At 42.8% G+C, this 27,085-nt stretch overlaps 1 protein-coding gene across 1 annotated transcript in view; it reads left to right on the top strand.

Moving 5' to 3' along the window:
• Window positions 1–15,915, top strand: part of gfra2b (GDNF family receptor alpha 2b) — a 148,107-nt gene extending 132,192 nt beyond the window's left edge. Inside the window, exons 9-10 of the mRNA XM_026174688.2 lie at window positions 8,861–8,908; window positions 11,281–15,915. Of these exons, the coding sequence (XP_026030473.1) occupies window positions 8,861–8,908; window positions 11,281–11,424 (192 nt within the window). The 3' untranslated portion in view covers window positions 11,425–15,915. The remainder of the gene's footprint in view (window positions 1–8,860; window positions 8,909–11,280) is intronic.
• Window positions 15,916–27,085: the final 11,170 nt, after the last annotated feature.

The following is a 27,085-nucleotide window of genomic DNA, read 5'->3' on the forward strand; positions in this document are numbered from 1 at the left end:
AGGACGGCTGCCGTCAGCTTTCAGCGAGCTGTATAATTTAAACATGTATCAGACTAAGTTAACATTTCATCTGCAGATTTTAATAAACTTCAAGAGACTCACTGCAGATTTCTCTGTGTGAAACAAACCTCATCTCTGCTGCTCTTCTGTTACCAGTGTTTTTGTTGAAGACTGGGGCCTGTGTGTTCTTAATGTGGTTTATTCACTCACTACTCCTGAATAAATCTCTGGCCTGTTTATGTGTCGCTCGTATTTACATGGTAATGATGGAACGAAGCATTGAAGAAAAAAATTTGCTGTGACGATTTTTTTATCATTGAGTTATTTAAATTACTCGATGAATATATGAGAGGCTTGGTCTGGATATAGTTTTTTTGTGGTTTCTGTCTGAGCTACAGTACATGGCTGCTGCCTTATTTATTATATTCTTTACAACAGGTAAGCTCAGTGAGAACGAGATCTTTTTTCAAGAGAAATGTCAGTACAAAAAAAATTCAAAAATTTAGACAGTCGGCTACACAATAGAACAAGCCATTACACATGATCACAGATGAAGAAAAACCTACTCAAGTAGTTGCATATAAACAAATGCAACCCTTTAAAATGTTCCTGTGAAATCAGACAACACCATTCTTGGGTTTGTTTTTAGCTTATTCCATTTATAGGCAGCGAAGTATTTAAATGCAGTTTTCAAGAGGCACAGCTATTGATAAAATGTCCTGCAAACTGACATTGTAAGTACTGTGTTTAAATTCAGCAAAGGCGCAGAGGTAAGCAGCAGAGCCTGGAAAGACACATGATTCAGTGCACAGAATACACAAAATCAAGAGGCGTCGAGGTGGATATAGAAGCATGCATATGAACAATATCATCGTTAGTGTTCTGCTTATAATGTGATGGTTGACACATTTGCATGGCAAGCAAAAGGTCACTGGTTCTCTACAGACACAGGGCAGGAAGGAATGGAAAATCTACCAAATCAATCACATTACCATCCAAGGCACAAACCTTTTGGCATGGCTGTAGTGCAGGTCATCTGCCAACTGGAAGGTTGGTGGTTCAAGCCCTGGTGCTCCAGTCTGCGTGGAGAGTACTAAACCCAAGTTGCTGTTTGATGCATCCATCGGAGTGTGAATGTCAGATAGAAAGCACTTACATAGAAAAAGTGCTTGTGTGAACGGGTGAATGAGTCAAGTTGTATAAAGTGCCTTGAGTGCTCAGGTACAGTAGAAAAGCGCTTTGTAAGAAGCAGTCCATTTACCAAGACTGGCAATGTGCTTGTGAATGAGAAACAAGATTTGTTTCTATGTGAAACTCTAATCTTCATCTTTAATTTTCCTCAATAGTGGTTTTTAAAAGTGAGTCTAACTTCCAGCCAGAGTCCTAAATATTTATAACAGAGAACAATTTTAATGACCATGATGAGTTTTAGTATGGACTGTATGCTGGATATTTTTAGTTGACCTTAAATGCACTCATGCATTTTGTTTTATCAGAGTTTAAAATAAGATTATGTGTGATCAGAGAATTTTGAAATGTACCAAAAGCAGACTGTACATTTGCAGTGGCCTGATCAGAGGAATGGCCAGTGGCATATAAAACAGTGTAATCTGCATAAAAATGTATGTGCAGTTTTAGGTGGCAGAGATTATGCCACCATGTTTGCCAGATGTTTGAAAATTTAAGTCCAAAGGACCTAACCTTTTTTTTCAGCTGGATTATTAATTACAGAAGGATGCAGGGGTATAGAGGCTGAGGTGGTCAAATGTATTATAGAAGCTGTGCTATTAATGGTTGTGTTTCTGCTGAGAGGACATGGTGAACTTGGTTTGAGTTTTCAATAATTGAAAGCTTAGTGCAGTTTACCCTCAGCTAACCAAACACTTCCAGAGCTGACTGAGACACCACAGACAAACCGTTCTCATTACGGTATTTTTCAGTCCACTCCAAGAATGCATGCATAGTTCCTGCTTCAAACTTACTTTCTGATACTGAAATTTACACCCATCCATCCAACCCCAGTGGACCTTCACCTCAGTAGTGTGATTCTTACAGACCTGTTGGCTGTACCATGCTGGTAGTCTAAATCCATGCCAGGTAGCTCACTACTGTTCATTTTAAATCTATATCAAATATAAGGAGCATATAACTATCTAGTTTCTCTTTAAAAACAAATATTAGGTTGTATTCAGTCCAGTATAATCCACAGGAGCATGCCTCTCATACTTCCCATGCCGGGGCTCAGTAAAAATGTGTTTAAGCTTAGGACATGATAGCTCTGTCTGTGTGTTTTCAGCTCAGTCTCAGAACTCTAGCAGGTAGGCAAACAGTGCATCTTACATTCCTGTGTGGAGAGGAGATCTGGAGCTCAGTCACAGGTGTTTTGCTGGCACACCGCGGATTATAAATCTGTAAATCAGGTGGTGGTTAAGCGAGGAAAGCTGATAAAGAAGCAAATGAAGATTCCTGGCTAAGTATTCATATCAGCCCCACGAGTTTGGATGAATTAACTGACCTCATCCATCCACAGTAGCATATTTTTATCTTTGAGATAACTTTCAGTTTTTGGAAAATTAAACCAGCTATTAGTAGGAAGCAAGAATCGTGGAAGGTCTTGTGTTATTTTCTTTCTTTAAGTTAGTCTGTTCATTATTAGCAATAAAAAAACACATAAAAATATATGTTTGCCCTCATTTTGTTTCTCCTTTTGAAGATGTTTCATAGCCACGATTAAACCACGAAAGCAGGAGAACGCGTACCTTTGGAGCACTGTGACTAAAGTCAAACTGTGTGGATCGCCTCAAAAAATAAAATATGAATATTTGGTTCTAAAGGGATAAATCTGAAAAAGCTAATTTTTTTATAGCAGTATAATAAAAACGGGTGGTTATAGAAAGAGAAATGCAGACAGCAGGTATGACTGAGGAGGTCTGAGCACTGCAGCTTTATGTGCGTCGCTCTTCTTCACCTTCACACACATTAGCGTCATCCTGCCTGCATTGTGGGAAAGTGGAATTCCATCCATTATGTACAGAGAAGAGGTGCAAGGCTGGAGGTTATATAGGCCAAACTAAATTGCTATGCATTATGAAAGAGATTTAAAGCATGAATTATAGAAAACTTCATCATATAATGGGATGGATGTGACATTTTACTGAACTTTTACATTTTTAACCCACTTGCATACACATATAACTTTTAATGATGAAAGAAATGAAAACTCTACAAAAAATACCCAACATTAGTTTTGCTGATCATGAGTGTGCACGTTATCCAAGTCAGTGTGTACTGAGTTTGTAGCTTCATTTAATGTGGGCTCAAATACAGAAAAGAGAGAATTCTGCAACAAACCAATGAGTTTAATGAGTTTCTGAGATGTGTAACAATTTACACACCTCAATGAATCAGTGAATCTTCTTATTTAAACCTGGACAGCTAAACAACATCAGCATGCTCAAAGACTGCACCACCCTCAGGACTGAACTAAATGACCAGTCCATAAATGTCACTTCCTGCTGTTGGTTCTCAATTATGACATGGTATCATATACTTTACCATTCCAAAAATACTCTAAAAAACATGCAATGCATATTTAAAACCATATACACACGTACACACAGAAACGTGTAATGTGTAAAACTATCTGTGTTAGACTGGAGAGGCAAAGCAGGAGACACAAGTGGACCAGTGAACCCAGCATACACTGACTGGTACCGCAGAATGTCCTCAACACATTTCCAGGGCCATGATTTCAACTAGCTGCAGAAGCTGATACCTCTCTTTAGTTTGAAACAGACATGAAGGCTACTTTATTAGTTTATTTATAATTATAATGTAAATGCTGGATTTTTTATAGAGTTTATGTTGAGTCTTGAAGTCCAGCCATCCTCTGTTGGAGGGTTTTGGCTTCAGCTGTTTCTATGTGATGGTTTCCTCACATGCAGCCAAATGTCTAACAGATTTTTTTCTTTCGGTCTGTCTGAGCTCTGTGTTGGCAGTCTTGTGCCAATGTGGAAAATTAAAGGTTGAGCCAAAGCTGCAATGTTCTTATTTTTTAAGCACATTGCCAGCATTCATGCCATCCCGGAACACCTCTAATACATTTCAGTTTTGGAGTCACAAAATACTGAGTTAGTATCACTGAAACTGGAGCTGAAGCTGATGTGTCTGTAATAAACTCCAGTCTGCAGTTCTGCAGACTGGGGTCTTCTTCCTATTTGTCTGCTGTGGAGCAGTTTGTGGATTTTGGCATTCTGTTTTAGATCGTAAGCCTTGAATATGTGAAGACTTTCATTTATTTTGGTGCACTCGTACACCTAAACATATGGGTTTTTTTTATTCTCTTTGTCTTTGTAGTAGAGAAAGAGTTTTACAGTTAATATTTTGTGCGGAGGAGACACTAATCCCTCTGGGGTTGAAGGAAGAGCATCCAATATGAAATTCTGCCAAATCAAACATATGGAGGTCCCCGCTGGGAAGGAGGGAGCAGCTAAAAGTAGCAATAGCTCTATTTTGTGCAGATATCTCAGGCATTTCTGGAAATTGTGCTTAAACACCAGCAGCTTTCCAGTGGTCAGAATTCTCATGATGGGACAAAAACAGGAAATCAGCTGATATTTTAGTAAAAAAAAAGAACACCTAAGGTGGAGGTTCAGGTTGACGGGTGGCTCCACGAACCTTTAATTAGCAGTGTTGTTCCATCTTCCAATTACAAAGCCATGCATCCCTGACTGTAATAATCAGTGTCTGTTAACCCTAACCAAAGGCCGGTGTACAGCATAGTGATCAGGCCTGTAAAGGTGACACTTCTTCAGCCTGTTTCCACTGCACTGGACTCAAAGGCTCTGATAACTGGTAACAGCTTCAGTCACACTGTAAATTCCACACATAATCCCAACAACAGAAGCAGAAGCAAGTTAAGCCATGCTAAGTTTTGAAGTTCTGGTTACGGCTGGGTGAGCTTGGAGCTTTGTCATTGGAAGGTGAGTTCACCTTCGAGTGACATGTGGCCTCCAGCTTCTACCAAACTTCACCGAGACTACAATGTACCAGCTACCATGTCAGAATAGCATGGCTTCATGCCAACCAATGTGCCCATCCACAGTGTCTACAAGCAAGTATATACCTCTACTACTACCTCTATTACATATCTTTGAAACTGAAGGATGATTTGTCCTGTTAGTGACAGTAACTGTGGTTTCCAGGTGGTTGCTGATTGTTGTCAAATAACTGGTGGTGATTGGTTTGAGAGGAGAAACCCTGCCTTGCAGTTTTATAGAGTTTCTTAGAAGTTCTGACCTTGGAGTACCCTCTTTTTTTCCCTGTGCACTGCGTGCTTTAGTGACGTTTAACCAGAGGCCCTTTTAGCAGATTTGAGATTACATATCATTATCATGTACTCAGTTGACCTACTCGTTTGTGAGGTTCCAGTTTGAAGGCTCGAGATGAAAGTTTCCACTGTTGACATGTTGGTGTTTTCAAACGACATGTGACGAGAACGGGGTGGGGGAGACTATGAAAGGGAACTCTCATTGGCTAATGATTTAGGACTGACAGTTAACCAGTGCGTGTATCCCAGATAAACCGTTCTGAAACATCAAACGACCAAAATTTACAAAAGTGACTTTTTGTTTTATTCAGTATCACCTAAAATAATGTATTGAGCATAAAATCAGAGAAGTGTTTGCAGAGGGTGTAGATTTGTTTTGCAGCCACATATATCACCCCCTGTGGCTGCAGTCTTCAGACCCAGAAGCTCCGCCCACCTATGATACTGTTTATAAATTTTGGTGTTAGAAATTGAAGGCTGCATCTGCCAGTTATTGCATTTGTTGCAGTTACTTCTCACATGGCCTCTGATGACTGTGGTTCCAACTTTAGGATCAGCAGCTTTATGGTGACAGTGAGGTAAAAAAGGTCCCACTAGGGTGGTCCCTGTGACAGGAAGTGCACAAAGTTCTGGTCCTCTTTTCCTGGAATGGAAACAGTTTCTGTAATTCTCATTCTTCAGTGCAGCAAGAATGAAGACCAGGGTTTGCGATTCTGGGACCTTTACGGGTTGGATTTGTTCGGCTTAAGATAAAGAGCAGATGACTCAGTTTGTTCCTCCTCGTGAGGATTGTCCCTGCTTTTTGGACCATTTCTATTCATTTTTATTTCTTTCTGTTTAATTCTTTTGCTGCACAGAGCACAGTGTTCGGATGAATTGGAGCTCATGTGTCTGTTTTCCCATCTCTCAGTCCAGCTGCAGCGTTGATCACTGTGATGGTCGTCTGAACTCAACCGGGCCTCAGGGTCAATGGTGCTTCCCTTTATGTCCAGCCTGCAGACATCCTTGTAGCACAGATATGAGTCTGCATCCAGTCCACATACAGCACAGCACATCGTGGCCAGCATTTCAGCTGTAATGTCTGAGTGGGTGCAGAGTGCTGCAGTGGATCATCTTTATGAAGATGTGTGTGTTCTGAGCTTAGTGTTTTCATTTGAAGTTCACAGACTGCCAAGATGGAAGCGTTAAGAAGGCAAACAGATGGAAAGTAAACTCTGGCGTGTTAAATGTGGCTTTGAGAAACCGGCTGGAAGGATAAAGAGCCGAGGTGAAAGCAGATCATCGCAGGAAGGATGAGTTCTTCTAAAAGTCAGAAAACCAAACTTAAAAACGACAACACAAACAAAGATCATGATCAAAAATCTGTCTTTCTGAATTTCTGTTCAGTGTTTCCCACAACCCCTGGACCTCAGTTGGAAAACACTACATCAGGTCACAGTGATGGTCTGCTCAGACCCAAGTTTTCATCAAGTTTCATGAGGTGCAGAGTCCCACCTAAACCTAACCCACTAGCTGACAGTAAGGAGAACCACTGAGCAGAAGTGAGAGGAAACAGGGTTTTTGTTTTGTTTTTTAAAAAAGTGGAACAATGTTCAAATCACAGAGGTCCAAATGGGACGTGACCTCTGGCTTCCTGTAACCTGTAACTAAATTCTAGTTCAGCGATCTGCTGAAGGCTACTGCTGAAGAACGATGGATGGATGGTTTATTTTCCTGTCTCCATTCTTCAACCAACCCTTTTATGCCAGAGTGCCTGCAGAAGCATTCTGAGCACCTGTAAATGCACAGGAGACCAACCCTCAGTCAGATGATCCAATTTCACAGCACCTGTACTGCACGTTTAACATAGTGTGACAGTATGAATTCACCCTGCAGCCCTCCATCAAGTGCAGAGAGCTGCAGACGGCTACCTGTCAGCACTTTCAAAGCCTCTTTCTAAAGACCTGCGATGTCAGCGTGCATGTTTGGAGTGGGTCTGAATGCTCTGTGGACAGCCGGCAGTGCAGATGGAGTTACATCTGAAAAACAGGCAGATAAAGAGAGAAAGGGATCGGCAGGAATGTGATACTGCTGTGCGCTGCGTCTCTGTTGATGCTGTATATCACCTCATGCATACTGTATAATGGTGTCTTTTCCCCAAAGCTCGTGAATACAGCGATCATTTTCAGCTCTTTTAAAGGAAGCAGACATGCAGAGGCGTCCGGCGTCAGAAGATGTCCATATGATAGCAAATCATCTGCACACTTTAATGATCAGGTTAAATAAGCCTGTGCGCGTGCACATGGATGCCTATTTGTGGCTCTGCGCATGTATATTTCAGGGAAATGATAATGATCTGGCCACTTGCGATGATTTCCCCGACGCTGAAAAGAATTTTCTTCCTCCTCGCTGAGCGATAAGATCTGATTGACTCACCCACCCAGGCAGCGGGAGGAGATATGCTAATGAAGCACTGACAAAGAAGCTGATGGAGGCCGGAGATAAATGCTGGCATGTGTGTGTTTGAGGACAAATAAGTGTGCATCCTTGTCATCATCAGCACTGCATTTTAATGAAGGTGGAGCTCGATTTAAAAACCCGAGGAGGCTGAAACGTGGAGGAGCTGCTTCCTTTAACGGTCTCACAGAAGCAGTGGTCCAAACACCACATTTTACTTCAGGTTTTGACCATCTGCTTTAATTATTGATGATCTGTTTCTGAGGAATCTGTTGTTTCCACTCAGTTTGACAGACATCTGCAGAGAACCCGAGAGCCTTTGAAAACACTGACTGTAATTTTTACCTCTGAATTAAAGCTGAAGTGTGCATGCTGCATTTCAAACCTCTGTGGGGTCCAGGTATTTATGGACCTGACTCTGAGTATTTTTTGGAACTAAATCCTTTTGATTTAAGCAAGTGAATCATTATAAGATTGGGGAAACCTGTAGTCAGCTGAGACTGAAGAAGTCACTCGGATGAGTGACGAAATGTTTCTCCCACTGAAAGCGCTACGTCCACATGAACAGAATCAACTTTTGGGGATTTACTTACCTGGATTATTGAGCATATGCATCAAAACCTCAGTATAAGTACAAAAATCATTATGATTATTAGTCTGTGGTCTGTACTGTGATACAGGGTTTGGAATTTAGGGAGGTTTAACTCTGGGTTCACAGTGGTTACAGCATGATTAAGCCCATGCACTGGCCAGTCAGTTCTGTGGAAAATGGCGCCATCATTTATTGAAAATATTGTGGAGGTCTTTGCATGCACCATGAGAGAATCTGAGAGTTTTTACAGATCAACTAAAGCCTTCAGCTTTCGCTGACAAGCTTCTGCACAATATTACAGATGAAGACTCTCAGCAGAGGGAGATCACACTTCAAATTCCTGCAGATCTCAGTCCAGCACCATGGCTTGATTTTTCTATTGAAACTCATCAGAAAGCACCTTGTTCACTCACACATTTTATTACTGATCTGAATGGATGGATGGATGGATCTTATTCAATACTCAGCCTGATACTTTCTCACAGTGAGCTCTTGTTTTACAGGATGGAGGACAGAAGTGCATCCCCTCTGATGACTTCGAGTGCGAGGAGGTGAGCAGCTCTGATCAAAACTTTAAAAACGATGGTTGAAGTAATGGGTGGAGGGGTCTCCATCTCCCCCATCACTTGGACCAGCTGATGTGGTGTTCAGGTTGTTTATATGACGCTGACGTGCATCATCAGATCAGACGATGAGATGAAAAATGAACAGATGATTTTTATCAGAGACAGACAGCTTAGAGCCCTTTCACTAAAATCATCTGAGCAAGTTCATTCTGGACAGACCTGAGAGCGCCCCTTATGGAACAGGAAGTCAAGTCCAGACAATGGAAGTTCTTGATTATACTAAACCAGGGGTGTCAAACGCCAGTCCTCAATGGCCAGTGTCCTGAAACTTTTAAATGTGTCCCTGCTGCAACCTTTTATAAAATTAGGTCATTAGCGAGACTCAATAGAACTTGACTCCATGCTGAGGTGGCAACCCCTATCCCTTCTCAAGTAATTTTAAATAAATGTAAGTAAATGTAAGTGTTTGGAAATTTTTACTTCTAAAAGTACTTTTATTGCACCTTGTGCTTTCACTCATGAGCTGCTGTAACATGAATCAAATGGCTGAATTGCCACCTCACCAGCCCCCAAGAACTGAAGTTTGACACCTGTTTGCTAGACGTCTTCTGATTGTGTGTCTGAGAGGGCACAGAGAAAGCTTTTATTATTGGTCAACATAATGGAAAAAAGTAAACTTAAGTGGTGTTTTATTACAGCATGGGCTTTTTGGTCGAGTGAGATTATGAGGAGATCATTCTGAGGTGAGATGTGATCTTCAGGAAAGACTGTTAAAGGATGGGTGAAACTGCCTCTGGCTCTGAGCTCAGGAAACTCTTTCCCAATGAGCTTATGGTGTCAGTCGCTGCTTTCAGGCCTGATTTAAGCACCATGTCCATTTTGGAGTTTCAGGTCCTGTTACTCAGAAAGGACCAGAAAAGGGTTTAGGGCGGGGCTACCTGTGACTGACCGTATGAGTGTAGTGTCTGTAGTCTTTTAGAAATGGTGTATGATGGGATGCTGTGTGTACTCAGCTCTCAGTTTCACAGCTGGCACATTAAAAAGCGAGCAGTGTTTTCGCCCACTCTCATTTCTAAGAGTTCGCTGCTAGACTTCCTGTGTAAGCCTCCCTGTGGCCGGTTCACTGAGTGTCCTCCATCTGTTTTCGGGTTAAAGATCCACAGCTGAACTGTAAAGTGTAGTGTGAGGAAACAAAGTGAGGCTCCCTCCAATAAGCTGCTCTGTATTAACACTTGATCACCACACTAATATCTTCATCAGCAGCTGTTACCACCCCAGGTTGGAGAGGAGAGTCACGTGACAGATGGAGAACATGGGAGCACTTTGTTTGAATTTATTGATATATTATTGCCAAACCTGAAGCTGGAGATGAACTTCCAACATGAAATATGCACGAATAAGAAGCTGCAGAGAGTGTGGCGGCAAAGAAAAGGAGCGGCTGCGCCTCGGTGGAGATCTGTCTGTAAAACAGAGAGACACAAAATGAATTACCTGCTGAAACTCAAGCAAGAGAGTTAGACTCAGATATTTAGCAGCCCATAAAAGCTCAGCTCTGTGACTCACTTTACCTTCCTGCAGACACCTCTCCTGCTCGGCCTCCACACACCATCTGTGCTGAGGGCGGCGACCACAGTAGGATACTGCTCCTCCTGCAACAAAATAAACATAAAGAATAAAAGTGAAGCGATGTTACAAATGTGCAATACCACAGATTTTACGCTTTATGTTTCCTCTTCAGCTTCATTTTCAGAGGTTCACGCTCCGAGTTGCTTGCTCTAGTTAAGTGACGCCGCCATCTACAGCTGACAGTTACAAAAGAAATAAATCAATTATTGATAGCAAAATTCAATTTTGGATATCTGAGAGTTTGACATGCAGTCAGTGGTGAGAGACTTTAACACAGCCGTACGTAGATTTATTATTATATTATTATAGCAGGACAAGATTAAACGGTACACATCTGAAAAAGTAGGAAATTATATATTGATGAAGAATTAATATTTAATTGCAGAAAACTTTATCTGAAGCCAGATATGAGGTATGAGGCGTTCTAACACCGCCCACAACTGAACCCGCTCGATAGAAAAGCTTTGTTTCAGAAATCTGCAGTCACCAGTGACACACGAATTTTGGATTTATAATATTAGTACTGAAGAATGAAATGTGGCTGTCTGTAATTAGAACGGGAGCTGGTCAGAGGGACTTTATACAAATTTTCATGGATAGATTTACAGGTATATTGATTTCCAGCTAACAAGCAGCTTCATCATTTGTAAGATTTTCAGGACACCACAGAATGAGGCATTACAAACACTTGTGCACTAATGCTCGTGCCTTTGTCCCCCCTCTGTGCTCAGGCTCTGTTGGCCCAGGGCTCGATAGACTCTCAGGACTCTGCAGGGCCAAGAAGCAGCAGCCGGCCATCAGCCCCACTCCTCCACCTCCTCCCTGTGACTGTGTGTGTGTCCATCCTGCCAGCGTTCCTGTTCCACGTCTCATAAATGTGAACTAGCATACACACATACATGCCCACACACAGATTTACACACACACACACACACACACACACACACACACACACACACACACACACACACACACACACACACACAGACATTTACAAACACACATACACACAGACACACACACACACACACACACACTAAATGTCAGCCAGCAGACGTCCAGCATCAACAACTGCCTTTCAGAGGAGGAGGGAAGTTATTCTGGAGGACGTTCGGATTAGCCAGCTCTCTGCACCACACACACAGTGCACACACACCGTGAGAGGGTGTGTTGTGTGTTTGAGCGAGGGTGAGAATGAGAGAGGCAGACACAGAGAGACTCCTGGGATTTTCGATCACATTGACTTCGTTTCCAAAGCTCGGTGTCTGCAGAGTTTGTGTGCAGACTCACTCAGACTCACTGCCTCCAGCTTTCTGGGATCCGAGACAGCTGGGCTCAGAAACACAGGGACTTTGGCTCAAGCTTGGAACTGCACACACACGCACACAAACACACACACAAACACGGAGAACAAGTCTTAAAGTTGGCAGCGCGATGGTGAGAGAGACGACAGAGCTGGACAGATGGGACGGATCATTCCTCTGTGTTTGTCAGCTCAATTTATCACTTCCCTGGACCTCTCTGGTGGCAAGAAAGCTATACTGCATACATTCAAACGCACACGCTGTAACCCTCCCCTTAGACCTCGTTAGCGGGCAAACAGGGTCCCCACAAGGACACAAACACTCATGCTGTACACCAGTGTGCTTTTCGCAGGTCTTTCTCTTCATTTTGTTGTCAACATTCTGTAAAAACTTCATTTAATGTGGAATATGAAAAAAGAGTGTATATTTCACAAATGTAAGTGTAAAATTGTGCGAGTGTGTGTGTGTGTGTTTGTGCATGAGTGTCGGTGGCTGAATGTGGATGTACAGACATGTGGAAGCAAACAAAGGAAGAAGGACTCAGCTGCAGGACACACAGCGATGTGTGTGTACTCTCAACCAAACAAAATTTGGGAGTTTTAGGTTTTTTCCTCCTCTTGTCTTGATTGGTTGTAGGTGTATTGCTAACAAAGCTACAGCTGTTATCATGGTATTAGACCACCAAGCCCCTGTCAGTTTAACACAGTCTCAGTTTAAATGGGTGCTGCTGGTGCTGCAGTTACAGCAGGGCAGACAGTGGTGGTGGACACAGACCCACCAAAGTTGTAGAGATCAGCGCGCTGAGACGGGGAACAATGCTGTGACCGCTCACAATCAGATCCAACTTTGGAGCAACTTTGGAGCACCAACACAGCAATACAGCCTGCTGTCCTTCTGTGACTGAACAGGTCAGGTTGGCAATTAAATGCAAGCTGTTCCTAATAATACGGCAAAAAAACATGTTGGTGTCTTCAGTCACACAGTCCAGCCTGAACCTCAGCGGCCTGAAACAGAAATTCCTCAATAAAGAGTGACATCATTTCTGCACAACAGCGATAAATCTGCAGAACTGGTTTTTCTATAAGGATAGAACCAGAGACCTGCCCATCGAGTCATGTCTGCTACGCAAAGACGAGCCACTCTGTTCAGCACAGACGGACTCAGGTTAGAAATGACAGTGAGAGTGACTGCAGTCTGGGGTGAAGCACAGTTGTTGGGTTGTGTCCCACCAGACTTCTTGTCAGTGCTCGCCGCTTCACTGCATTTTTTCGAACCCAAACCAATGGGTTTTTGGATCCCGTTGGTTTGGGTTAGGGGAACAAATAAAAGTCTGTCCTTTGTGATGAAAGTCGGACCTACATTCACTTGCTCATTAGAAGATTTGGAGGTTTGAGTTGTACTTCTTCACACACGCAGCGGGCGGTTAAAATAGGTGATTAAGAGCAGAATGGGCAGGGAAAATGTTTACTCCCTGCTTACTCCCAGAGTCTCTGTTTTATAGCTACTGAGCTTCCTCACACAGTTTCTGGATGATCACCAGCTATGCTCGCACTATCAGAAAAAGTGACTCCCACCACCCGTTACAGCTGCAGAGTCTCAGGCAGCTGGGTGGCAGCTGACACCTGACATATTCACAGCAGCTTTATGTCTGCGGAGTTTCTGGTTTCAAATGTACCGTCTCCAAGATGCACCAAAGACTCAACTATATTCATACCTGTATGAAACCATCCTCTGTCCTGGCAGCTCTTGGGGCTGTTGACAAAGACTCTTCAGTTCAGAGCATAAAAGTTGTTTGTGTTCTTACGCTGCTTCTTATCATCAGCGGTTCAAATACGATCATATGAAGTGGTACCTGCTTCAGAGCCACCGTGTTTCTAAGTAGACCACATTTCTTTTGGATCTATGTTTAGCTTCCAGACATCGAGTGCACTTCTTTGGCACCATGTTAGCAGGCGATGCTATCAGGCTGTCGTCACTTCCTCTGGTAGCGGCTTCAGTCACTTAGAATGGAGAAAAGCTAAACTTATCACTAGCTCACCTCGAGGAGCTTTTTCCTCTATTGTCCCTACAAGTTGGTTGATTTCATTTCACTGTAGGTTTTAGGCTTTCTCTTTTAAGCCTAATAACACAAAAAACATGTAAAACTGCTTCAACTATCCAAGAGCAGTCGCCTCAGGGGTGTTTATACTGTAAGACCCTGCAATTAGACAGAAGCTCTCGGCAACAGTGGGGAAGAAAAACTCCCTTCTGAGAAAATGAAAGTTCCAAGAGAACTAGGTGACTGAAAACATCAATAATTCAAGGAAAGGATTTGTCACTAGTGTTAGCGTGTTAAAGGGCAGGGTCACTGTTTCCAGCAGACTGGCTCAGGTTCTTCTGCAGTCAGCCCAAAAAAACACATGTACAGCCTGATACACAAACTGTTTGGTCTCTATAGATAATTTCCCCTTCATAATCACTCTTTATGATTCACCTGTTTAAATTGTATTAAAGTTTACATTATTAGGGGCGTGGCTTCTGACTGACAGGTGGATGGCAAACAGCTGTTTGTAACATTTGGATCACTTCCTCCTGCGTTTGCTTCCCTTAATGTGTTTAATATGTGAGTGTGTGTGGGGTTCTCAGTGTGTACAGTACCTCTGGCCACTCTGTGGGGTATTTTTTATGTTTCATAGAAGCTACCAGGATGCAGAAAATGAACTGTTGTGCTGCAAGGTTGTCACCAGTTGAAGCTCGAGGTAGTCGTCACTTTGTGCCATCCGTGGGCTGGAAAACCTGAGATCAGTTCCAGAGGCGCTGGTGCGTCCTTACTTTAGTGTGATTATTACTGTCATCCCTGCTAGCGGTCAGGAAAACGTATTACCGTGTCTGTGAAGGGTCATTACACAATTGTCCAAATCAGTGAGATTGCTATTAAATTTGTTGTAAACATTGTGATATTTCCCCTTGGGCTTTCAGCAGTATCATTATTAGGACAGATTTGTTTTTGTGTCTGAAATTGGACGATGAAGTCATATATTTCTAATCACCTCGGCCTTCCTCTTGTCCCGTAATCATGTTGCTTTTTTCATCTACTTTTATTCCAGGAGCATTTTTCCCTGGAGTTTCTCATCGGCATCATCCAGACACCTTTTTTCGCTTAAAATGTGAATTAAAATGTGATTTTCATTAACTCAGTGTTAACGTAACGCTGACTGTTCATGATGCCCTGCACATCGGGATCCTGAGTGTTTCATTAGCAGTGTGATAATCCATGGTCCCCAGAGGGGCAGTTCATCCCTCCACTGCCTTAGTGCTGCTGAAGCTTCAGGTTTTATTTCAGAATTAAAGTGCTAGTGTTGAGATAGTGCAGAACTTTATAAATAACAAAATATTAAAATCGATTTCCATAACTTTACTGTAACTTTTCATGATCCCCAGAAGATGATCTCTGGCAGGCTTGATGTTCCCCTGTTTTACAAGCACCATCAACATGAAAACATTCGATTTCAGCAGCACACAAATCACAAAATTATCTGTTGAATGGTAGAAGAATTCAAATTTTGGGAGAAAAATATTTGAAATGAATGGCAGAAATGTCACAATGCAATATTTACAGTAACTTCTGTTAATGTTGGCAGGCAAGTTTATCTTTCACATTTGTACTTAATTTCCTTCCTGTATAAATGTGGTTATCTCCAAGGAATAGGATGGTATCGTCAGCAAAAACTAAAATTAAAACAAATCACTGACGCAAGTGTAAAATTTAAGTTTTTTAAATTTAAGTCCAACAATCGATCCCTGTGGAACACCATGATATTTGATTCATAACAATTCATTCATTACTAATTGTATTTGAAAACAAAGAACTGTTTGTTCAGGATGGATGTCTGATTTTACATTGGTGTTGAGGATGACTGAACAGGGCTTTGTGCTGGTACGACCGTGTGTTGGGACAGAGTAAAATGAGGACAAAGGTGACGGTGAGGAAGGTTGTAAATTTGCTGATCTATTTGTAAACTTAACAGCGCTCAGCAGTGTAATGAAATATGTGTCTGGAAATAAAAGTAACATCTGTAACAACAGCTGTCCACAAACATTTCTTCTTCAAGTTCTTCGTCTTCCTGAAGCCTCTCTGAATGATGACCTCTGCCTGAGTACCTGACACAGTCTACATTTGTCTTTGTGGGTGCTGAGTTAAGGCCACAAACACGTCACACAGGTGTTCAGTAAAGTGCTGCCCCTAGCCTGATGAAATCCCTCTGTGTGGTCTTACAGTTTGGTGAAGTTTTCCTCTGCATCAAACTAACCTACATGTGTGCAGCCGAGAGGGAACTATGGTGGCTGGAGGCTGAAATCAGAGTGAAGCCATGCTGTTGGCTCCAAACACATCTCTTCAGGCTTCTGTTGACTCATTCAAAAACCACTCTCTCTTCAGAAACAGTCAACATGGCTTTAATCTACACATTTAGGCTTTCTGTCCCATATGAAAAAGAAATACAAGTTTCACACAAGACAGATACAAACTTTATAGGATTTATATATATCTTTTCCATATGGGGTGGCTCATTTTGTAAATTGTTGCTCTGTTAACAACATTTGAAAGCTTTGGAAACTCTTCAGGTCTCTGACTCGAGCACAGCTCTGCAGATCTGATGTGTCTGTGGCTGTGAAGCTGCACTAAAGCCTCACAGTTTGTACCTGTAATGTTAGTGTCGAACGTTAGCACTAACATCTACTGCATGATCCTGATTACGAGCTATAGATGGACATCAAGCTTGATTTTATTTTAGTTTTTTTAATTTCCTGTACTTTTTAGTCCCGGTGTGTGATCCTGAACCTGCAGCTCCTTATTTCATCCTCTGCCTGAAATGAGCTGTTTTAGTTCTTCCCCCTTTAACCAACCTTAGTCTGATTGGCTGTCCCCCATAAACGCAAGGCTTGAAAGTTTCAGTGCTCACACGGGGATGCTGTGTCCCTGACATAGTCATATAAGGATAGCCGCCCTCACTAACATCATAAAAATGTGCAAGCAGAAGAAACTGTGATAGCCGGAGTGTTTGGAGCTTCAGGCTCACAGTGTTTACTGACCACGCTCTTTATTAGACACTGTCAGTTTAACTTGAGCATTAGCAGGAGGTAAATGAAGTGTTTCTGTGCTGATGCGTCTGAAGGTCACAGTCTGAGGAGGTGATGCAGACTTTATGTAACGTGTTTCGCTCGTTTGGAGCTGCAGCTCATCAGAAACCCTTTCCCAGTTTAGCTGAACCTCTCTGCGTTGTTCAGCTCTCAGGAATAGAGTGAGAGGCACCCTTCCCCCGATGTACTCACAAGAGGCTTTTTAAATGTGAACTTTGACCTGACTCTTGCTGTTCCGTATTTTTAGCTGAGCGTGAGGAATCTGCTGATTGAAACACCGTGAGACAGATTAGTGAGCAGACGGGAGAATAAAAAGAAACGATGTGCACGTGAGAGTTTGTGTCTTTGCTTCTCTGCTCTTATCTCTGCCTTACTCTCAGCTCTGTCACATCTCCTCCTCTCTCCCGGCTAATCCTGATTCTCTCACTTTGATTCAGACGACACTGATAGCCGGTTGTGTGAAATCATCATCCTTCCATCCATCTCCATTCCCTCCATTTCCACACCGAATCCGCCTGTCACGTCTGCTTCAGCCTCCTTTGTGTCTTCATTCCTGAGATCCATCTGCCGGCCCTTTCCTCATCACTTTGTCTTTCCCTCTCATTATCCTCTCATCGCTGGCTGTGCTTTACTGCCTCCTTCAGCCATACCTAACCAGGAAAATATCTGGCTCTGTTAGATGAAGCAGACACTCAGAGTTTGTGTTTCCACTGCAGAGTGTTCAGGTCTGCCTCAGGTGGATCTAGTTAGGAACAAAGTCAAACTAAGCATGGAGCTGTGAAACACTCTGTGGACTAGCCGGGATCGAAACCGGTGACAGTGGGCATCAAGTCATACGTGACAACCAGAACATGCTCTGTGTGTATGTGTGTGTCTGTGTGTGTGTGTGTTGCTGGTTTTGGCTGATTAAAGCAATTACACACAACAAGGTGAGACGAAGTTACTCAGAGATCCTCCAGGTTTACGTCAGGCTGTGCTTTTCATTAAAAGCCTCAAACCATCACGCTAGGACAGCAGGATCTTTTCAGTCTTTTACACTAAATGACTGAAATATTTCATCCTGAATCCAAAGAGCTGCAGATCAATCATCTGTAGCTGCTGCGCAGCGTCCTCGCTGCTCCACCCTGCTGCGGCAGGTTGGTGGCGGGTGAGGTAGGAGTTTAACCGTGTGGACATTCACTCTAACGATTAATGTCAGCTGAGCTCCAAGCTCCTGATGGAGCAGCCATCATCAGCCACCAGACAAGGTCAGGTAAGCTCAGGGAGAAGAAGTCCGGGTTGAAGGAGAGCCAACACACCCACAAACAGCCCACCTCCACCCAGAATAAACACATTTAAATCAGTGTGAAAACAGTGAAGAGCTTCCTGAGACACACAGTGTGCCTCTCAGCCCGACAACCCGCCTTCAGCCTTCACACATCCAATCATGTGTGTGTGTTTGTTTGTGGACTTCTCTCAGGATCTGTGATTTATGAAGCTGATGCGAAGGTTTTATGTGCTCCTGTTTCTATGGTAACTGTGTGGACGCCACCATCTATGAAACAGACAAATAAGATGGTGTGTTCCTCCTCCAGGAGCTGGGGTCCTTCAGTAGCTTTCCATGGATGACTACCTGGATGGCATTCTGACGCAGGAACAGATCTTTCTGGAGATACTATAAATCTCATTTAGTATAAAAGGATCTTCCAGGAAGAACCAGGATAAAAGATTTGTGTATGGCTTTGTAGTCCTGCGAGTGAAGTGAAGTGAAGAGACTGGAAGGACAGCTTCCCTCTTCCCCTCATTAACTGAGACAAAGCTGAGTCCAAGTCTGAAAGGCTCAAAGCAAAACTAAACAATCTGAGGCAGAAGAACAGGAAAGGAAGCAGAACAATATCCTGAGAAAAATATATAATCACATTAATAATAAAATAATTTTCACAAGGTAAAAAGCTGAGTGTGAAACTTTAATATCATGCTAATATTCAGGAGGTGCCACTGAGGACAGGAAGTCATGTTCTCAGGTTTACATCCCACATTTACTGGGAAATTATGCGTGATTCTGAAGGCTGATTACAATTTTAATTAGACTCGTGCTCATAAACGAGCAAAGGTCCTTATGATACTATTGTGCACTTTCAAGACAGAAGAAAAGTGGTGCCCAGTCAGCCTGAGAAAACCTCTAATTATATCAGAAATAATCAAATATTTGTCCACATTGTTACACGCTGAACGTGAAACTTTGATATGCCGTCGGGGGCTGCAGCTTCCACCACGGACAGGAAGCCATGTTCTCAGGTTTACATTTGCATACAAATTATGCATGAGGGCTGATTACAATGTTCATTAGACCTGCTTTCATTAATAAGTTGAGGTGCTGGTGGGGTGCCTGTGGTGGATCTTACCGCGCTTTTGTATAGCAGTGAACTCAACAGACTGGGCCTGAACGATGAGGGATCCAGGTTCAAATCAGAAGCAGAGCCGAGAGCCATGTTCACATAAAAATGAGGTCAGATCCATGTGACCCAGCTCTGTTCATAATCAGACACTGTGATTGGCTCACCACTGGCTGCCTCACAGTTTTATTTTTATATCACAACAAGAGTCCCCTCCAATGCTTTATATTGTAATGAAACGTGCCACAGTAATGCAACCCCCCCCCCCCCACAGCATTACCTCGGACCTGTAATGCACTACACCTCCTGTTAAAGGTGGACTCCCTGAAAGAACCAGGTAAACATATGGGAACTGTGGCTGAGTGTGCAGTGCCCACCAGGTTTCACATCACATCTGGAACATTTACAGCAACGCGGTACTTTCTGGGGCTCAGCCAGGCTGTATTATGGAGCGTCTGAACTTTGCCTAATTTCAAGAGGTTTTATGTTCATAATCGAGCCAGTTTTTTTATACAGTTTCATTGTGACTCCATCCCTGTCCAACAGCTTGAAGGTGAAGCCACTCCATAATTCAGCCCCAAAAAGAACAACTTATTTAAATGTAAGATGAAGAAATATTGTTTGTTTTTCCACAAAATTACCAAGAAACTACACAGAAATTACTCATGCACTACATAAAGTTACTAACAAATGTCTTCCATTCAGTTACAGCATCATTATTTGGAATTTCAAATAAAATACATTAAATTCCACTTTACAGTTTTTTACAGACGCTAGGACACATTTCTCAATACTTAGGTCACTTTTGCAAAACTCCTCACACGTTGACCACAACAGAAGTCTATGTGGGCTAAACTGAGGATCAGTTATCATTGTTTTGGCACAAAATGCATTCAATGACTACATCTCTCAAATTTCATGAATTATTTTCTCACTCAGACACAACAACTGCCAAAAATCTTTGTACGTACAGGACATTTTGCATGTGCTTACATACTGTTTTCAAAACTGTTAAACTTATGGCCAAAACAATAACACAATGCAAAACTTAAAAAGACAGCAAAATGCAACAGCAATATTTTATTGAAACATATTTTAAATCTAAAAATGCAGTTTAACCAGCCACAGCTGATTCTCATTGTAGATGAACATCTACACAGGTGTTACTCCTTCAATTTTTCAACTCCTTCAATTCTGGCAGCCAGAAGATTATTTCCTAGGTGTATTACCCTAGATGGCATAAGATGTGATGTGGATGAGAACCTGTGGCCAAATGGAGAAGGCCGAGTAGATTAGCATTACTATTGTATGTGTATCAGTGGATGGTGTGTATACAAATTCTTGTATTTTGGGATTACTTAGTGCAAAAAATTAAAAATACATAAACAAATATTAACAAATTCTGCATGATGTCTGATTCATTCCAGTAACATATATTGAAATTATAAACAGAGATGTGTCCTTGTTTTACACAAGAAAACACTGTGTAATGCTACATGTTGTTAGTGTTTTTTAGGTCATTGTTTTGTGGGTGACAAAGTGTGTTTGTCCGCTGTCAACTTTTGCTAGTGTTCTGGAAGAATGAGTTTATTTGAGACCTGAATGAAGTGTTTTGGTAGTTGTAGTGCATTTTGAATGTGAAACGAGCTGCTTTGCCAAGCTGACGGTCAGTTAGGAGGATTGTGTGAAGAGTTTTGCAAAAGTGACCTAAGTATTGTGAAATGTGTCCGAGCGGCTGTAAAAAACTGTAATACAGGCACATACAGTAAGGGCTGTATCACAAAGTGTAACACTAAGCTGGAGACCTGACTGACCAGCAGGCGACATCCATCTTTTATGCAAGTGTGTGCACCTCAGAGACTGTGAGCCCAGATAAGTTATAGCATATTATATATTTTTATTTTTTCTTTGTTAAAACAGTGAAACAAAAACTGAAATCTGTCACTGACGCTGAAAGAAAGTGTCTGACCTGTAATAAAAATCAGAGCTGCTTCAGATCCAGAGACTCAGACGGCATGTATAGTAATGTGTGCCTGTGTGTGTACAAGGGTGTGTGTGTGTGTGTGTGTGTGTGTGTGTGTGTGTGTGTGCGCACGTGCGAGTGTGTGTGTGCGAGTGTGTGTGTGCGAGTGCAAGTGTGTGTGCGAGTGCAAGTGTGTGTCTGTGTGTGAGGTTTGGTATGTCTGAAATATCTGGGAGTAAACACACTGTTTTTGCTGTCACTATAGCAACGTGTGTGAGCATATTTAAAGGGCCGGCTTTCTCGCTCCTGCCTCATTAAGTCTGAGCCCAGCGGTTCAGCTCGTCCATCTGTCTGCAGCATCTTCTGTTCTTCTCGGTGTGATGTGCCAATCAGACAGCCAATCAAACACTTGAATGCAAATGAAGAAAGGAGATGAAGATATCCTATTGGACGGCACAGACACAAACATATAGGAGCTGCAGGTCTGCTGAATCGTTTTCAGGCTCTTAAAAAGAAGATTCGTTCTTTCATCCAGCATCCCTTTGGCTATCAGACCAACGAGTTCTGAGAGGTTTGTGCACAACTCAAATTAGAGAAAGTCTTCTCTGCTAACACAGCAAGATAAGAAACAGATCATGGAGCTGAGCTCTGGGACTCGCCAGAGACTGTTTAAACCTACAGAAGATTTTGGTTGACCTCTCAACCATCACGGAACTGCAGAAGAACCTCTGAGGCTTAATTTGACCTTAGAGTTCTTCTGCTATGAGACTGCCAATTAGGAGAAACTTCAAATGTGAACACAGGCAACCACAGTGAGGACCTCTGTCTCCACTGAGAGGTCTCCAGTGGAGACAGAGGTCCTCCACCAACCTCTGAGGTCTCCACTGAAACTCAGAGACCTCTTGAAATGGAAACAGAAGTCTCAGAGGGCTCTAACGGAGGTCTGTGGAGACCTGTGTCTCCACTGAGCTGGATCCACATCTTTCCAGCTTCAGCAGAAATATCTCTGCAGCTGTCTCCATCTCTGGCTCTTACAAGAAGTCAAATCTGAATCAAGAGCAACAAAGTTCAAATTAAACTGAACATCCAGCAGGTCACCAGCACAGCAGGGGTCATTTTCATCACAGAGTTCAGCTGTGTTCCCTAAATAAATAACTAACTAAATAAAAACAAACGCACAAGGACAGTAAAGCAGTGTAAAAAAGGCAGGGTGAGTTTGGAAGCTATCCAATCAGGGGTAGGCGAAGGAGCTGTGGTTCACAGGTACAGCTGTACATCAGACTTTATCAGACGTTACCTCCAAATCGCACACCTCTGAGTCTCACAGGTCTGACATGTTTTTGTGAGATTTCCACTATGCAGATGAAGTGGACCTGGAGCAGGTGACCTTCAGAGCAGTAACATGTTGGCTTATGTTCACTTTACTGTTTTGAAACTTTTCATTCCACTGGTGGGCATCACATGGACATAGCTGACCCACAGTGACTGACGCTGGCAGTGTGGCAAAGCAGGTGATGTTTCAGGTCACACCCACCAAACAAACTCTAAACTTAACATTTACAACAACTCACCACATGTTTTACCTTTAAGAGCATCCAGTGGCTGCTCGTGCACAGCAACCACACACGGCAACCACAAGCTGCTGTTGACACAGTGAAATTGGAAAGGAGGAAGTGAGAGGAGGCAGAGGGGATTAAACGGTTGGAAATAGAAACTAGACAGGAAGGAGCAATAGGAGGTGGAAGAATTCCTAAATACAGCAGTAACATCAAAACACACACACACACACACACACACACACACACACACACACACACACACACACACACACACACACACCGGGACACACACAGACACACATACAGGAACACAAACATCAGAGGGATTGATGACCTGAGCAAGGGTCAGAAAAAGGAAATCGTGCTTCAGAGTGAGAGATAACTCGTAGATGTCAGCAACAATCATCGCGGCCGCTGCGATGCACACACTAGTCATCAGGCCGCTCACCACTCCGACGGCGACGTGTGGCTGGAGGAAGGTTGTCGTTATTTGTCTGAGAAATACCGACGTAGATGTGTGAGGGTCGTGTTTCCCGCGAAGAACTCGGCGCTGTGAAATGTGATGTGGGAGCAAAGCCTAAAAATAACCGTAATAAATGAAACCTCTGAAACATTAAATATGATAAATCAGATGCCACGTGTTCAGCTCCTGCTTCATTTACATCACAATTTAAGCCCCGCTGGGACAGGATGAGTGCTAGAGCGGGAGGCGGGGGAGAGATGATCTGCAGAGGATTTTAAGCCTTGTTGTCATTTGTCACATCATCACCAAAGTCTAAAAATATAAAATTTCAGATATTAAGTGTTTAAAAACATAGTTTGACATCATACAGCTGGCAAAATGTGAGTTCATTTAAACACTGAGAACATTTCTATGATTTTTCAGTAACATTTTCCTCCTAAACACTAATTTGGATTCAGACACATGCAGCCCTTTACTTACTTTGTGTTTCTTCGTGAAAATCCTCCACTTGGCTTCACACAGTTTTTTCTACTGTTACCTCAATGTGACATCACAGAGAGGGATATAACACACTGGCCCCACCTACTCTTGATCAGGAAGGGCAGCCAGTCAGAAGAAAGTTGCGTGTTTCGGCTGTGAATCATAAGAAGCTGTGTGAGGAGAGTCCAGAGTTAAAAACAGATAGAGATGAGCAGAATAAAGTCCGCGTTAAGGATTTAGAGTTTGGGGTTGGTGATTAACTAGTTTGAGAGTCGAGAGAACACAGAAAGCAAACATGAATGCATTAACATGGCTCTAACTACCCATACATACCCACTCCCCTCCGACACCCTGTAATTATTTACATCACGCCTGCTGTCAGGCATGTTTCTATCAGCCGTCGACCCGAAAGGAGAGAAACTCCACAACAGGCTCTGAGGCAGTGCTTTCTCACACTGAACGATGACGATCAGAGAGGTGATGAGGTTTGGTGATTTAGGAAGAAGCTCGATGCTGAAAACACGGCACACACTGACGTGAGGCCCAGAGCCTCCGACTACAAAAACTTCCTGTAGATTGACTGAAGCCAGAAAGAGCTGCAGGACCACAGAGATGCAAACCCACAAATCAGAAGGAAAATAAACAGAAAACGATGCAAAGGCTGAAAAGAGACTCAAAGACAATTAAGATGAATCTCAGATGACTACAAAGAGGCGCAATCCAATAAAACAGATGAAAGCAGCACAGAGACAAACCTGCATTTCAAAGTCTGATTGGATCCAAGTGTGAGAAATGAGCCCACTGCTCACCTTCCTGATGAGTTTATGGTTCAGTTGCTGGTTTCAAGTCTCACTGAATAAAACATGAAGCTCATTTTGGGAATTAAAGTCCAGAAAACAGATTTTCTAACGTGCACCTACAGCTCCACTCGTCCTTCTTTATTATATGTTTTAGTGGCGCCGGGAGGTGCAGAAAAGGCCAAACCAAAACACATTTCAGCTGAACTTATGGAGCTGAGTTATAACAACTGTGAGACAACACTGGATGAATGATGCCTCGATACAGGCTCTCTCAAAGCTGCAGGTCTAGTTAAGCACCGAAAAGCTCAAAGAGGAAGAATCCTGAAAAACACAACAGCACGTAGGGGGCTTCGATGATTTACATGGGCGTGTGTAGGTCGACAAGGAACAGGGAAGCCCCAGCATGAAACCTGCAGTCTGTTTAGTGACCAGCAGGGGGCGACAGCTGTGGTTGCAAAAACAGTCTGAGTAGTAAAGAAATCCTGACCCTTGACCCCTGACCCCTGGATCCTGTTCTGGTCAAAGAAAGATGATCCAGGGGATCCTCATGGAAAAATGAGGTGTGACTGTCAATAATAATAATCATCATCATCATCATCATCATCATCATCATCATAACCACAACAACAACAATAATAATAATAAAAATAAAACTTTAAACACAGGAAAGCAGTTAGCAATGAGTGAAATGCAGTGTCAAGTTCAAGCATGTGTGTATATGACAGTATCATCAGCATAAAGTGATTTTTACTGAAATCACTCAGAAAAATAGAAAGTAAAATAGAAACGCTGCAGATTTATATTCCTCTGCATGAACACACTGATTTTGATTTACCAGATAATTTCAAAACCATTTAACACAAAAATCTGCATAAATACTTTTTTTTAAACATATGATCTACTGAGTAAAATGCCTTTGACAGCTGTTTCAATTCATTTCAATATAAAATTCCTATGTTAATACACAGGTAAAGCAGTGCAATGCTGTTTCCTGTCCAGGGCCAACTATCACAGCTGTAGTAATGGTACTGTGCCCAGTTCTAACTTGAAATTTTATCAGATAAAAACTGCTTTAACTGTAAATGAGATGAGAGATGAGATGAGATAGCCTTTTTTTGCCAGTTGCAGGTCTTTTGCCCACAACCGAGATGACAGACCTTGCCGACCGTACATACAACACACAAACATCACATTGGAGAGACAGGTCAGGCTAGGTAGCGAGGAAAACATTGAAATGTGTAACACAAAAGGATAATACAGGAATGCACAGATATCAACACACCATAGCACAATAAACACAGACAGCAACATGGGAAAGAGTTCCAGTGTGTACATCTGATCTGGGACCGCTACAATCTTCGACTGCGCCTCCAGCTGACCCGATGTCCACATCAGAGGGGAGGTAAGCGTTGGAGGTGGCGTGGGATCTGGGGTAGGGAGGGTGATGCGTCAGTGAGTGCTTATCAGTATCAGTATATGTATGTGTGTGCGTGTCCATAGTTCAGCTGAGACAGTGTCCTTCGCCCTGCCAGGCTAAGTCTTCCAGCCAACCCAGGTGGCCTTGCATGGAATGGGAAGGAACAGACTAAACACAGTCGTTATCAGGGAGTTTTTGTTCAGCTCCAGCCTTGAGCCCACAGCTGGCGCTGAATGATGGTAATTTGTCTTTTGCAACAACTCATGAAAATTTCAAAGCTGTTCTTTAACACTCCGACACTGGTCTCTCAAACTCCCGTTGAAGAACCGCGAGCTTGCCCATGATGGTATCAAACTTGCTGGTGTTTTCATTCTTTTGCTCAGAGAGCTGATTCTGAGAACTCACGACTGCAGTCAGCTGTTCCACAATGTAATCCAACTTTTGCTCAAAGGTGTTATTCTGAGCAGGCCTCTTCTTGATGTAACCCAATATACGCTAGAGGTATTATTCTGAGTATTCACGGCAGCTGTAAGCATCTCCAAGGTCTTAACCATGCTGCTCTCAATGAGCCCATTCTGAGAAGTCGCGCCTCGTCCCATCGTTTCAATCCCAGCGGGCAGCCTTGGGGGGGTTTGAACAGCCGGTTCCGCTTTATTAATTCTCCGATAAGCCAGGGCGAAGCCAGCTCCAATCAGCAAGTACCCTGTTATCATGGTTCCGAATAGGTAGATATCTTCAGCGTCCTCAATTGACAGTCTCGCCAGGCACACGACCCTCCATTCCTGCCACCCATCCATCGTGTATCCGGCAGGGAAAGTCCCTCCAGGGCACTCGGGCTCTCCCGAGCCCAGACTTCTCGTTGAGAAAAGGGTGTCAATAGCATTCAGAGACCAGTTGATCAAATCCATAATTCTCTTTAGGTTTTAGAAACAGGCTGTGAGAGACTGTTCTAGGGAAAGTAATACAAAAAAACACGAGACTAGACAAGGACATAAGAACTAAGCAGGGAAGATAAGGGAGAGGAGAGGAGAAAAAGTGCGTCCGCCTCCTCCGAGAG

Source organism: Astatotilapia calliptera, chromosome 7, assembly GCF_964374335.1.
Source record: "Astatotilapia calliptera chromosome 7, fAstCal68.1, whole genome shotgun sequence".
Lineage (NCBI taxonomy): Eukaryota > Metazoa > Chordata > Actinopteri > Cichliformes > Cichlidae > Astatotilapia > Astatotilapia calliptera.